We start from the raw sequence: 15,858 nt of genomic DNA, 5'->3' as shown, positions 1-15,858 counted from the left end.
GATTCACATTTAAGCACTTATTTTTTGAAAATGCTCACTCAGATAAAAAGAAGAAAAAACTATAATGATGTTACAAAAATGTGAACGGACTATATGGATGACAATGTGTAGTCCAACGGCCCACATACATACGAGGCCCCAAATAGGTCACTGAAAACAAGTTATCTCTTTGTCCTCTACCTTCCGGTAGGCATAGAATGGCAAGTAGGTTTTCATTTGATTGATATTTGTGAGCACAAGGCTTCTCTTGTCCCATCATCCGGGGGTCTGTACATGTAAGAGGCTATCATGATGTGCATTTCCCAGGTGAGTGCCCTCAACTCACACATCTCCCAGGACCACAACTGGAAATCATCCCACCCAGGATGCTCCTGAGTTTCTGGAAAACCAAGGAAAAAATGAGTTCACTTTATTTGCCTCAAGTGTGTCCCACTATAATGTCAGGAAACTGGTTGAGGTCTCCAAAATTTAAACAAGTACCCCTTACCCCCTTCAGATAAACAGAAATGCAACTCTATGTAAATGTTCTCTAAGAATATTTTGCAGCACACTGGAATTAAATTAGTGGCCGAAGATGATGACAGCCAAGAAAGTAATCTGCTCAGATGTTGCACTGAAATTGTCTCTAAATTCATTCCTTAACTCCAAACCAGAATCTCAAACACTGGTCTCTTATTACAAAGACACTCTATGTTATGCGTGTCTTCAACAAATGCCATGTAGAGCTGCCTTGCATAAAACCTGCACATCCTAGATTCCAGCCCTGCACCCCCACCCATTAAGTTGTAAACCAATTTTATTTGCTGAACAAATGTTAATGCCATTCTACGTTAATGGATAATGCTATGAAAAGCACCTAAGTATTACAGCACTGGAACCTTTAAGGATGAAATAGAGTGTAACTTAGAAAACTGCTTGTTACAAACATATGTCAGCCATGAAGGCTTCTAGCCCTGATCGCCCATCTTCACAGAACTCTGTTTTAATTTCTCCCTCAGTTAAGAGAAATTTGCAATAACACACAGATTTATTAGGTCCCAGGATTAAAATTCTCTGAGTAAGGATAAAAAATAATTATATGTTAGAACACAATGTAATATTCAAATGACTTGAAAACAGTCACCTCAGCAAAAATAAGGAGGAGAGAGGAACAAGTTAAAGATGAGGTTGATAACATGGCTATAAAACCTCCGAATTTAAGTGCCTAAATGCATAATCTGGCACGTTCGAATCATAAACAGGTAGAAACGGGAAACCTCCCGTTCACGACGAATTGCCTGAGTGGTTTCGTTAAAGAGCCAGGGGAACGTCTTCATCTAGTAAGTCAGCACGATAGTTAAGAGAGGTTGCTGTGCAAGGCGTCCTCATTAGAATCCCAGCTCTGCCACTTGCTAGCTGTGTGACCTTGGGCAAGTTGTGTCTAACTCATCCTCACTTCAGTTTCCTCATCTGTAAAATGGGAATGTTACCAACGCTGACCTCATGAGGCAGCTGTGAGAGTTAAATCACAGCTTAGAACTGTGCCTCACACATAATGCACGCTCAGTCAACATCAGCTCTTCATCGCCTGGTGGTGGTTACTGTATGAGGGACGCACTGCAATTGGAAAGGGAGCTGAAGGGAAGCTACAGCCTTTCCTCCCAAGAGGTCTCTAAATTCACTGCCTGCATTTTCTCTTTTCTCTAGTGTGGCTTCTGCCCCCTCTACTCCACAAAAAGGGCACTCGCAAAGGTCACCAGCAACGTTTCTGGGCTCTCATCCATTGCGTGGTTTTAGATCCTCATCTTTCTCGTCCGCAGAAACTCTGAACACCACTGAGCTTGAATCTCATTCCTTGGATTCCACGACTTTTCACCGTCATAATTTTCCCTCCACGTTTCTCGTCACTCTCTCTCACTTCCACTTGCCAGCCGCTATTCCTTCCCTTGGGTCTCTAAAAGTCAGAATTTAGATTCTCACTGTTTCTGGGTCTCTAGTCTCTTTCCAGAAAAATTTACCTATTTCTACGGTGTTATTACCAATGGCATGCTAATTAATCCAAAACGTTGGTCTAACAGCTCAGACCTCTGCTCTGACCTCCTGACCTCCAACAGGTTGTTCTATGTTCTCCGTGGTTTACTCGAATGTCCCAAAGGCACGTCGAACTCACTATGTCTAAAAATGAATTTATGATTTCCACCCTTCCCACAAGCCAGGATCTCCCCTAATGTTTCCCATGGCCGTGAGCGCACCACCAAGCATCTCTGGTCTGGACTCCTGCAATAGCCTCCCACTCCTTCTTGCTTCTCCTTTTCCCCGTGGATCCTCTCTCCATAGCAGCCAGAGTGGTGCATTTAAACTGCTAATGTGATCACATCACTCTGCTCACATGCTCAGCTGATCCCCATCTTACAGGATCTACGACCTAGCTCCTTATGCCTCTCCCGCTTAGCTTTATCTACCTACTCACCAACCACTCTGGCTTTCCCTCTCCTTGGGGCCACAATCTTGGAGGAAGGCTGGTGTGTGACAGATACACAACAAATACCATGGGTGGTAATCAAGAAGGAGTCCTATGCTTGTGTTTGGAGGTTAAGAGGGGTAGATGATCTTGTAGAATGACTAATGTCAGTGATGCAGGCATAGACAGAAAGCCATTCCAGGAAACACTGGGAACACTAACCCGATCCCCTAGGAGCTCCCCAGATACCAACTACTACTACTGACACCTTAGGCTGACAAGTAGGGAGAGAGAGTAAAAAGCTCCAGGCTCAACTAGTGCCACCATCGTCTCTCTTTCCTCCTCGTCCATCCCACTTCCCCTCCTGACTGCTGCTCATGGGCTAGGAAGAGTGGAATTTGGAGCTCAGCTGCCTCCTGATCCAGCCACCATCTCCACTGCCCTCTTGCACACACATGCACACTTCAGCCTTGCATATGGACACAAATCAGTGATCCGGTGGGTCCATGTTCTCCCTTTGTTTCAGGGCTCATCTGAAGAGGGTGTGGCACAGGTGCAGCACTGGCGGTGGGCGGGCGGGGAGGGGAGGACTGGGGTGAGGGGACATGAGGCTCTCATCAGCTCTCTTTAGAAAACAGTAAGTGTAAAGCTGAATGAGCTATTGATTGTGACACTCAGTTTTATTCAAATTGAATTTTGCTTTACCTAAACTCTATTCTTTTGGTGTGTAAATTACTCAAGTCTTTATTCAAACTTCAAGCCTTGTATGGAAAACAGAATAGGAACATCAAAGGATGGATTTCTTCCATATCCTCAGAAGGGCCAAGACAGAATAAGAAGGTAGAATTTTTCTACTTAGGGAAACCAAAGAGGGGATTGGTGTGTTCTGGTATTACCTTTTTGCGGACATAAACACCATAACCAATCAAAGGAAAATGGCTTAAAAATGGAATATGTGAACTGCAAACATGAAAGTATGTTGAAAGAGAAAAACAGGAAAAGTTATATCAGCATCTTATGTTGATTGTTCTTTAACTGGAAACAAAGTAAACAAAGTCCCAGAATAGAGACAATATAGATATAAAATAGACTATGTATTTTATTTAACATATACTTAAATACCAGAAATGAAGCTGCCTGTTTTGACAATTGCTTTCTCTATAAATCTCTGCCAGAAAAAAAAAATCATTATGAATTCAACAAATCACACTTCAATTAGTTATTCTGGTCAACGTGCGACTTATTTATGAAATACTGCTTTCCAGAAAGAAAAACATTCTGCTTTTTAAAATCGTTGTGAATGTAAAATTTTAACCCAAGTAATTATATTACTGTAATTCACCAGCATTAAAAAAAAAAAGTGTGTAGGATGTCCAAAAGAAAGGACCGTATTAAATGAAAATAAAGTTTTTTCTTTTAACAGTGAAATTCCATACCATCTGGCCTAATTTGTCTTGGTGTTTTGCCCAGTGTAGTATCAGCTTTTTGAGAACTATAAATTATTAGGTAACTCCCCTGAAAAAATATGAGTGAAGGAAAACACGGGTTGATGACAACATCCTGATTATGTGTCTGAATATTTGGGAAAACACTGATGTGGCAGAATAGCTCAACCTAAGTCAAGCTGGGCACGAAACTGGTTCAGGGAGGGAACCCGCACTAGCCACAACGGTGATGAAAAGCACAGGCTCGCAGAGGGTGACAGGGCGAATAACATGTGGAACAACAGAGAAATAAGAGCTCCAGATCCTCAACATTACCTCTTTGTCAAGTGCTTCTGATTCCAATTAAGTTTACAGGAAAAATAACCAGGCAACCCCTGCCTGACTCAAAAAAAGTACAGACTATTAAAGGATGCTTTTAAACAGCAGGGTGATAAATGGGGCATCCAAATGTGAGCACCAGCATATTTTTCATCTACATTCTCTCCTTCTGTCTTCCAGCTGATCACTTTAATAGGGTGTCACCTCAGCCTGTGCAGAGGTGCCCAGAGGGGGTACAGCTGCTAGATTGCTAACAGAAGTGTTGTTTCAAAAACTTATATGACCACTCTCAGAAAACGTACACATCAAACAACAAACTATGGGCTCCTTTATCTCATGGAGCCGCAGGTTTCCTTCCCATTTAGAGTCTATGTCCCACAGACTGGTAAGACTGTTTAAAGAATTATCTTACCCGGATTATTTCTTCAACACAGCTGTTGGTTTCTCCAGATCTACTCTCCTGAAAGCAAAGAAAAAAAAAATTAAGCCTGATGGAATAGATCGATGACCACACAGAAGACATGCAAGATTCCAAATGAGTGGCCCCCGCGCCAAAAAAAATTCATCGAGTTACAGGTTGAGGGGATGCCTGAGCCGGGACTGGCAGACAGGCTCTTTCCCTAACAGCCAGCTCCCATTGTGGCTGCTGCTCCCCCATCTCCTGCTGGAGCACCACGCACACACCCGAGAGGCTCAACTGTGGCCCCTGAAACCACACCCCTTACCCGGGATGGGCTCCTAGGGGCACTGAACATGACCTGCAGGTATGAGCTCCATCCACCTTGGGCGCCACTAACGTGCGGAAACTGTGGCCTCCGCTACAACAGTGGATCCAATTTATCCACCAAATACACGCGGTAGGCCTACCAAGTACCACAATGGGTGCTGCTGCTTAAGTAAAAGTCTGGTAGTTCCACCGTCCTCAGAGCCTTGGTTTACCGGTTTGATGGGCAGAAAACTGAAAGACCAAAAAGAGAAACATCCTCTGGATGTTGGCCTGGCATGTGGGGCGTCACGTTCGAGTCACTCTTTCTGTCACTCACGCTGCCCTGTGCTGTGCAGATTAAAGAAGTTCCGAGGTGCAGTGGCTTCAGGTCACAGCCGACTCGGGGGAGCATTTTAAGTTCCAGAGATACTACATGTTTCCTGCTGGCTACACAGCCAAGAGCGTAGGATGTTGGTTGGTGGGGACACAGATGCAGTGGATGCTGGTGAAAGTGCCTACCTGTGGTCTCAGGGAGATCACTTCTCTTGGTCCTACAATTCAAGGATGTCAACCTGAGAGGAGATGTCACTGTGACATCCTGGAATGAGGCTCTTCTCCGCAGCCTCTTCTCCAAGCCCACTCTCCCTTCCTCCTCACTGTTCCCTCTCTACCAGGAATGCTATCTGCACCCTTCCTGGTTTTCCTAGTTAATTTCCTGAATTCATTCCTAGTTAGTTCCTAGTTAAGTCATCCTTCAGACAGCAGCTGATCCACAGCTTCCTCAGAGCAGCCGCCCTGACCCTGGAGTGCTTGCCCACAGCAGCCTCCACTTCTTCAGAGTCCTCGCCACGACTGCAACTCAATAATGAAGTCTCCAGTAATATCTCCTCCCTCTGAAACATCAGCTCCCTGGATTCTGGGGCTCCCTGTCTTCCAGCACCATGCTTCACACAGCATGGGGCACACCCCATAACTATTGGCTGGTGGTAGGTGTATGAAGAAATGAATGAGTTTACTGCCTGCAGTTCTGAGGGGCATGAGGCTCATCAGAATCAGCACTAGGACTTTAAACAATATTACAAAGGCTCTACCAGGGACCGTGCCATCACACTCTCCGTGCCCTGTGTCTGCCAGCTCATTCCTTGTCCTGGGGAAGAACATTTCCTTTGAAATACTCTCCCCTTCACTCGAGTAAGGCGCCAGGGTGAAGGAAGATCCATGAGGCTTGAAAAGGCCCCACACGTGATCGAGACCTTCTCCTACCCAGAATTAAGGGATTTATCTAAGTCTTTCACCTAGGCCCAGAAAGTTTACATGACTTGCCCAAGGCCACACAGAGTTACCACATGGTAATCTCTGTCTTAACTTTTTTTTTGAGACCGAGTTTCTCTCTTGTTGCCCAGGCTGGAGTGCAATGGCACAATCTTAACTCATTGCAACCTCATTGCAACCTCAGCCTCCTGGGTTCAAGCAATTCTTCTGTCTCAGCCTCCCAAGTAGCTGGGATTACAGGCTCCCACCACCATGCCCAGCTAATTTTTGTATTTTTAGTAGAGATGGGGTTTCACCATCTTGGCCAGGCTGGTCTCAAACTCCTGACTTCAGGTGATCCACTCGCCTCGGCCTCCCAAAGTGTTGGGATTACAGGCATGAGCCACCGTGCCTGGCCTGTTTTAACTTTTTGAGGAACTGTCAAATTGTTTTCCACAGTGGCTGCAGCATTTTACATTCCCACCATCAATGTATGAGGGTTCTAATTTCTCCACCTTCTCACCAATACTTGCTATTGTATTCTACTTTATAATAGCTATCCTAGTAGATAAAAAATGGTATCTCATTGTGGCTTTGATCTGCATTTTCTTTTTTTTCTTTTGAGATGGAGTCTCGCTCTGTCACCCAGGCTAGAGTGCAGTGGCATGATCTCGCCTCCCAGCAACCCCTGCCTCCCAGGTTCAAGTGATTCTCTGGCCTCAGCCTCCCGAGTAGCTGGAACTACAGGCATATGCCACGATGCCAGGCTAATTTTTGTATTTTTAGTAGAGATGGGGTTTCACCACGTTAGCCAGGCTGGCCTTGAACTCCTGACCTCGTGATCTGCCCGCCTTGGCCTCCCAAAGTGCTGGGATGACAGGCATGAGCCACCGGATCTGCATTGTCTTAATGACTAATGATGCTGAGCATCTTGTGTTTACTGATCATTTGTTTATCTTCTTTGGAGAAATGTTTATTCAAGTACTTTAACCATGTTGTAATCGGGTTGTCTTTTCATTGTTTTGTTATAGGAGTTCTTTGTATATTCTGGATACCAGACCCTTAGCAGGTATATGATTTACAAATATGTTCTTCCGTTGTATGGGTTATTTTTCACGCTCTTGGCAGTGTTCATGGATGCACAAAACTTTAATTTTGATGAAGTCTAATTTATCTGCTTTTTCTTCTGCTGTTCGAGCTTTTGAGTATCATATCTAAGAAAACACTGCTAAATTCAAGCCATGAAAATTTCCCTGTATGTTTATTTTCTTTCAAGAGTTTTACAGACAGTTTTAGCTCTTTCGTATAGGTCTTTGATACAATCGTCTGGGAACTTTTAGGTGAAGTTTATTTTCTTGTGGATTATTTGGTGAATTTTCGTTAAAACAGGAATGTTATCTTCTTGCTTCGTTCTAGTCTCATCATTAAAAGACCAACAACAAAAAGTGCAAGGCACAGCCACCGTTACGAGTAGTGCATGAAGATAACACGCGTATCTATCCTTATGAGCCAAGAAAAAGAGTGTTCAATGTCATGACACCAGTGCTTTTACTAACACTTCACACCCTTTCCTATACTCATCCTTCCTTCTGTGTTCCCAAAAGCTTCAGCTGGCCACACACTTACTACAAGCTTTCACTCCCATTCCCAATTCCTTACCCCGGGACTGCTCTGGAAACGTCACCATTCCGACACTCTGATAAAACTAGATCAGAGAGCTCTTTTGGAACCTGATCCTCTTCCAGGGAAGCCTGAGGTGACCATCACAAAGGTTATATAGGAAAGTCTCAGTCAGACCAGGGCTTGATGGTCATTGGAAGAAAGATTTCCTTTGGCGTTCACGGTGGGAATGAGTGGTCTGAATTAGAAAATCTACTGTCAAACCTACAGAATCATTAATCACGTCTCTTATCCTACTTCTAAGTCCCAACCATTTCCTACTGTGTCACATGCTGGCAGGGCAAATGCTGAATTTTCAATGTGCTTTCTGTTTTCTACCCTAAAACAATTAATCAAAAAAATACTTGACCTCAGGTCCTCCTGGTGGAATCACCCAGATATAACAGCATACTAAAAACACTCTTCAGATTAAACTTTGGGTTTGAATCCTTAAAGCTAAGCTTCCCTGAATACCACACGTTAATTTATTTTGATGTAGTGTATATAAATGACAGGTTGCTTTTATAACTATCTCTCTTACAATCCTATAAATTTCAACTATTCTACTCTAATAAGGAAATGCACTGAGAGAGAAATGCAGGATAGATGCCCTATTAGACACTTCTGTCATCACTGGAGACACAGATGTAGGCTCTTTACACTAAGTCATCTCTACGGTAGCTCCAACCACAAGCCTTGATGGTCTGGACAGACATCATTCCCTACTAGGAAGGCCCTTTGTAAAGCTAAGGAGGCAGCAGAAATGAGGCCAGGATCAGGGACTTCTAACGACAGTCTCAGGAAGTCCTGGCCTTAAATTACAGCATGGACAGTCTTTGGCAGAGGAGCCTCTTGAGTCTTTTCAGAACCCTGAGAAATGTTCTGGGGACTCAAGAAGAGTACCACATTGGTTTGAATCTCCAGGACCCCACTTAGATTGCAGCGAATCCATGGGCTACAGTATCGTAGAAAATCTGAATGGGAAAGAACCTTGGAGCTCCTTTCAGGCCAAGTCAATGACTTTAACAGATGGAGACACGGTGGCTCAGAAAAGTGAAGGGCTCTGTCCAAAAATCACTGCGGCAGCAAGGCACAGTTGAGGCAGAATCCACTCACATTTCAACACCAGCTCGCTGAGTTCTCTACTTATCTCATGCTGTCTCCCTCAGCTTAATCCCTAGAGCTGGCTCATTTTGTGGTAACTTGCATGATCACAGCATGAAAATCAAAGAATGCAGATACTATTGGGGTAAATTTCCTCCTCCTTTCCACGTGGCAGATTACTCAATGCTTGACCATTGCCTCTCACTAGCTAATCTCCAACACCACACATGTAGACCAAAGGGGGAAGAGAGGAGAGGGGAAGTAGAGAAAAAAAGTCAAATCTACTACCCATTTGTGACATTAAAAAATAAGGGATAAGGGTTTGTGTCCTTAGAATGAGGAGGATAGAATTCCACCTCATCTTCTCCAAATATACAGAAAGGGTAGGTAGATCGATAGGGTTGGGGTTGGGGGATCTGGGGGACCTTTTACCTTCTTGAGGTCTTTCTCAAACCTGGTTTCAGCTGCAGTTGTGTGCTAACTGTGATTATATTTACATTTTGAAAACTTTCCATGTTTATAAACAAGATTAAAATATGCATGTAATTTATGTCTCCAAATTCGTGTTTATATTTTTCACAATAAAGTTACTGCTTTCCTTGGAAAGGTACCCACTGAGAAGAAGGGCTGCACAATGCACATTTTAATTACTCTGTATTTTTTCAGGGTTTGTAGCTGTTGTTTCACGCTGAGTTGCTGAGCCGTTGCTCCGTATTTACCCTGACTTTGATGAACCCACCTCATTTTCCTATCATTACATTTTGAAATCTGTCATAACAGTCTCACCTCACTGCACCTCCAACTAAACTTCAATTAAAAGCTAGCAACCCCAACTGATTCTCCTCCTCTACAGCGCTGCCTATCATGTGATTTCCCTAAGTCCTACAACTAAAAGGAAAACCCAAAAAACGCCAAGAAAAGGAAAAAAACAACCCGGGGGGAAAGAAAACCCAAGGAAAAACCAAGAACAACCAAACCCCCAAGGCCGAAAGCCCCAAAGAACAAGCCAAACAAAAAAAAAGGGAAAAAACAAGACCTAAAAAAAAAAGAGTGTGATCAAATCAGTGGGAAATGGCCTTTCATCGCAGGGACGGGCTGCACGCATCCTCATTTCTGAAAATAGTTTAACTCTTTATCAGACACATTTCAGGCGGAATTTCCATTCTAAAATACTACTACTTTCAAGTCACAATGTCTTTGTTTATCTTCAAGCACTCAAAGACCATCAAGCGTTCAGAAATTGCATATCCCATGTACACTCTTAAACATTCCTGCAGAAATATTTTTAAATCAATCTATTCTTGATTTATCAAAAAACTGACATACAAAAAGTTAGGTATGCCATCAACACCGCAAAAACATTGGTGAGGATCTGAGCTCAAATGCAGGGACCATCGTAAGTCCATGGGAAGCCCATCCCTACAACTATGTCTCCTGCCTTGCCTTTAAGGATAGGGTCACCTGTGAACAGAGGCAGACAGCCAGTTCTCTCCCAAATTCAGCCTGTCTCACACCTAACCTGCACCATCCCCTACCATGGGATTCACTCTGCTCCCAATCCCCAAGCTAGAAGCCCAGCTGCCTCTGATCTCCCTCTGATCCTGCTGTCTACACCATCATCTACATATGTAGATGAGGAAAATGCAGAGGAAAAAAACACAAACAGCCAGGGCTTTAACAGAGCATCAAAATAAGATATGCTAGGAAAAAGGAAGAGAAAATACAATTATTATAGTTAGAAGTATTTAATCCATCCCTATTTTTCCTAACGGACAAAGAATACAAAAGCTCAGCTTTAATACTCAATTTAAGGGTCTTTTTAAATTATTGTATCACCAAGGGAAAATAAGTCAACTGTATTCATATCAGCTTACAGAGTTTTTATCATAAACCTAGAAAAACTGAAAATACTCTACTGTTATTTTAAAATCAGGTTAATAATTATATTAGTTGAATATAAATGAAACAGTCAAATCTCAATAGCTCTTCTGTGTAGCAGTAATAAACAATTTAAAAATATTTTAAAATCCCATCCATAATTTAAGAAAAATAAATAAGGATAACCTCAACAAGAAATGTTTGAGATTTGTTTTTAAAACTTCAGAGTTAGCCAGGCGTGATGGTGTCTGTAGTCCCAGCTACTCTGGAGGCTGAGGCAGGAGAATCGCTTGAACCCAGGAGGTGGAGGTTACAGTGAGCCAAGAGTGCGTCACTGCACTCCAGCCTGGATGACAAAGTGAGACTCCATCTCAAAAACAACAATAAAAACAAAAAAACAAACAAAACGAAAATAAAAAACTTTCGAATTTTACTGAAAGATACAAAACAAGACCTGAAAGGGACTGAGCTAGACTTCTCAGATATCTCCCAATTCCAGTATATGGTATAAAGTCAAATCAATATATGAACAGGAACAAACCACAAACTACATTAACTTTAAAAAACGTATTGAGGCAGGTGGGGCGCGGTGGCTCATGCCTGTAATCCCAGCACTTTGGGAGGCCGAGACGGGCAGATCACAAGGTCAGGAGTTCAAGACCATCCTGACTAACCTGGTGAAACCCCGTCTCTACTAAAAATACAAAAAAACTAGCCGGGCGAGATGGCGGGCTTCTGTAGTCCCAGCTACTCGGGAGGCTGAGGCAGGAGAATGGCGTGAACCCAGGAGGCAGAGCTTGCAGTGAGCTGAGATCGCGCCACTGCACTCCACCCTGGGTGACAGAGCCAGACTCCATCTCAAAAAAAAAAAAAAGTATTGAGGCAAAATTCAAGTAACATAAAATTTACCATTTTAAACAATTCAGGGGCATTTAATACATTCACAATGTTGTAAACCATAATCACCTCTATTTGGTTCTGAACTATTTCCACTGTTTCAAAGTAAAATCCTGTGCCCAATGAGTACATTCCCCATTCCCCAACAATATAAGAACTTTTTCTTTCTTTTTTTTTTTTTCTTTTTTTTTTGAGATGGAGTCTTGCTCTGTCTCCCAGGATAGAGCACAGCGGTGCCATCTCGGCTCACTGCAACCTCTGCCTCCCGGGTTCAAGTGATTCTCCTGCCTCAGCCTCCTGAGCAGTTGGGATTACAGGCATGCATCACCACGCTCTAATTTTTGTATTTTTAGTAGAGATGGTGTTTCATCATGTTGGCCAGGCTGGTCTCAAACTCTTGACCTCAGGTGATCTGCCCGCCTCGGCCTCCCAAAGTGCTGGGATTCCAGGTGTGAGCCACTGTACCTGGCCTACTTTTTACAATGGTTTTGCTGTATTAAAACATTTTATACTGCACTGAAAAGAAGAAAATGAGAAAATGTTCATGGGTGTCATCTGCTTGTATTGGTAGATCTTCCAGTGGATGTGCTGCCTCTCGTTTACGTATTTCTGACCAGTTCCTAGCAGAGAACTCAGTACAACAGAGCAGGCATTCGATTATATTTGTTGAATGAATAAATAAATTAGTAGCCAATACACTAAAAAAAAAAAAAAAAAAAAAAAAAAAAGACTATTTACAAAATGAAAGTCCTAAACTTTATAAAAATAACGCTGGTTATGGACATTACAAAGAAATGTCTTTGCTTTATCCAAAAACTACAACAGCAGCTAACCACCAATGTTGTAAATTCTTAGAACACCAACATTTATTTACTTCATTAAAATTAGACTTATATCCATTAAGTACAGAAACCATTAGCAAGTCATTTGACTTCCCTAATTCCCACATTGGTACCTGTAAATTAGAGAGTAAGTATTAACCTTGTATTAGCAGACAATATTGTTAAAGAGCTAATAATTTTCTATCAGATATTTAGAAACAGGACGAGGTGTTTCAATTATGTTATTATATTTGTGAACTGAAATTAGCGATCTGAATCAGAACTTGTAGTTAAAAGCGTATTTGGTTTTCAGAAAGTTAAGTGGTCTGTCAGTGTGCTGACGATGTTAAGAACCTATTGATGGCACAAAGAGATGAGAGATGAGAAGCAGAGACAGCGATTTCATATCCTGATCGCTAACTGATATGGAGTGCTTATCCACAGGGTCATGTCTCAAAAAAGTGCCGCAGTACTGTCTACTGGAGTCGTCTTCCACACTGCTCTGTCAACGCTGGGAGAAGAAACCATGTTACAGGGCTTCCCACTTGCAACTTGACATTGACGAGAATACTTTAAGATTTCTGTATTCTTTCACCTAAAACCCTGCAGTCATTAATTTTACCAAGAAGATCACACAGGTTCAGGCAGGAGTGACAATGCCGAAGTCATTTAACTCTCACATTACAGGCAAACTTCAGTGAGACTTTGTACATGTACCATTTCCTCTTGACCATTTTCCTGAATCTTTAATTTAATTAATTAATTAATTTATTTATTTATTTTGAGACGAAGTCTTGCTCTGTTGCCCAGGCTGGAGTGCAGTGGTGCCATCTCGGCTCACTGCAAGCTCCGCCTCCCAGGTTCATGCCATTCTCCTGCCTCAGCCTCCCGAGTAGCTGGGACTACAGGTGCCCGCCACCATGCCTGGCTAATTTTTTTGTATTTTTAGTAGAGACGGGGTTTCACCATGTTAGCCAAGATGGTCTCGATCTCCTGACCTCGTGATCCACCCACCTCGGCCTCCCAAAGTGCTGGGATTACAGGCGTGAGCCACCACACCTGGCCTGTTTATTTATTTTTGAGACAGAGTTTGGCTCTTGTTGCCCAGGCTGGAGTGCAATGGGGTGATCTCGGCTCACTGCAACCTCCGCCTCCCGGGTTCAAATGATTCGCCTGCCCCAGCCTCCTGAGTAGCTGGGATTATAGACACATACCACCACGCCCGGTTAATTTTTGTATTTTTAGTAGAGATGAGGTTTCACCATGTTGACCAGGTTGGTCTCGAACTCCTGACCTCAGGTGATCCGCCCGCCTCGGCCTCCCAAAGTGCTGGGATTACAGGCGTAGCCACTGCGCCTGGGCGAACATTTTCCTGATTCTTTATATAATTCCATTTATGGAATCTAATATTCTTTTTTTAAGGGATGGTAGGAAATGTACATGAAAACACATCTGATTATCACTTATTTTCAGTTTTCTAATCATGAAATTCTGAACACAAAAGCTTGCAAGACAAACAGAGTAATCTAACGTGGCTGAAGAAACTAACCATTTAAAGATCCTACTTAGCACCGCTCTAATTTGTGTCCCATAGTAAGATGGATAATCAATTCCCTTTTAGCCATGAATGGAAATGACCACTGCAAATGGCAAAAGTGCTGCTGCGTATTTGACGATATTCTATTTGGCACATTCTATTAATTTTATTTAAGCATTTTGCTAAAAGACGTAAAGAGCAGACTCACAAATCACCCTATGTCACGTTCTTTATGGATCTTTCTCTCCATTATCATCTGACCTTCCGAACGGGGTCTCAGCTCTTCCCAATCCTCAGAACAGAGCTCATTCTGCATACTCAACATTGGCCATTTCTATATATGCTCTCTGAGGTGATATGCTAGAAATAAATGCTGAATAAATAAATCCAGCTGAAATCAGCCAGAGCACAGGAGAGAAGGCTTATCTGAGAGGTGGGAGCAGGTAGCACTGGAAAACATGAGTGAGAAACTGGCACTTTTATTTTTATTGGCTATTGAGGAACGTTTCAATACTCCAAGTTTTATATTTTTAAACTGATCTACCTACAACACCCTAAAGATTTTCTTTTTTTAAAATTTATGAACATTTATAGCATTTTCATTCTTTTTAAAATTATTTTTATTTTTACTATTTTTTTTTTTTGAGACAGAGTTTCACTCATTGGCCAGGCTGGAACGCAACAGCATGATCTTGGCTCACTGCAACCTCCGCCTCCTGGGTTCAAGCAATGCTCCCACCTCAGCCTCCAGAGTAGTTGGGATTACAGGCACCTGCTACCATGCCCAGCTAATTTTTGTATTTTCGGGAGAAGCGGGGTTTCACCATGTTGGCCAGGCTGGTCTCGAACTCCTGACCTTTGGCTCATGCCTGTAATCCCAGCACTTTGGGAGGCTGAGGCAGTTGTGTTTTCATTCTTTATTCTACTGGTGTAGCTTTACTGTTAGTCTTGGAAAATAGTTGCAGGATATGAAGAGAGCTATTATAGTAGCAATCTGTTTTATCTTTTCCCTTCTACTCCCATAAAATGTTCAGATCCTTGAAAAACAAGGCGTGTGTCCCAGTAAAAGGCAGAGTGAGTCCTTCTGCTTGTAGAACTTGGGGTATACGGGGCTGAACTCAGATGTTAATCCTCACATGTGTCCCCTCTCCTTTTTCAGAGCTGGCTTCAGAACGTCTCAGCAGTGACTGCTGACCATGGAATTTTCACGTAAAACATCACCAGCTAAAGTTAGCCCCAGGTGATCCTGCTCAGCAACTCAGAAGGGAAGGGAGCTTCAGAACTGCTTTCTATCATCATTCCAAAGCCTCTGGGTGGGACCCAAGGAGAAGACAATCTGTATCGTGACGCACACACTAGTATTAGAAAACTCCATGGTATTGTAATCCAAAGGGAGAAAAAAATGGTTGTACAAAAGGGTCAATAAGAAATAGACATCAGAGGCCAGGTGCGGTGGCTTATGCCTGTAATCCCAGCACTTTGGGAGGCCAACGAGGGAGGATCACCTGAGGTCAGGAGTTCAAGACCAGCAAACATGCTGAAATCCTGTCTCTACTAAAATTAGCTGGGCATGGTGGTGTGTGCCAGTAATCCAAGCTACCTGGGAGGCTGAGGTGGGAGAATCGCTTGAACCTGGGAGGCACAGGTTACTGTGAGCCAAGGTCATGCTGGTGCACTCCAGTCTGAGTGACAGAGCCAGACTCTGTCAAAAAAAAAAAAAAAAAAAGACATCACATGTAAAATATGCTCAGATTATTCCGGCATGATTCTATTTGGATAGAATGCAGGACATCCCCTCTTCA

At 42.9% G+C, this 15,858-nt stretch overlaps 1 protein-coding gene across 1 annotated transcript in view; it reads right to left on the bottom strand.

Moving 5' to 3' along the window:
* The window catches only part of AFF3 (AF4/FMR2 family, member 3), a 716,335-nt gene that overhangs the window by 369,771 nt on the left and 330,706 nt on the right, over positions 1-15,858 (bottom strand). The window contains 1 exon segment of the mRNA XM_011969671.1: positions 4,616-4,663. Coding sequence (XP_011825061.1) covers positions 4,616-4,663 — 48 coding nt within the window.

The sequence above is a fragment of the Mandrillus leucophaeus genome, unplaced genomic scaffold (assembly GCF_000951045.1).
Source record: "Mandrillus leucophaeus isolate KB7577 unplaced genomic scaffold, Mleu.le_1.0 Scaffold9, whole genome shotgun sequence".
In the NCBI taxonomy this organism is placed as follows: Eukaryota; Metazoa; Chordata; class Mammalia; order Primates; family Cercopithecidae; genus Mandrillus; species Mandrillus leucophaeus.
The sequence above is the reverse complement of the archived record's forward strand: the minus strand, read 5'-3'. Positions and strand labels throughout refer to the sequence as shown.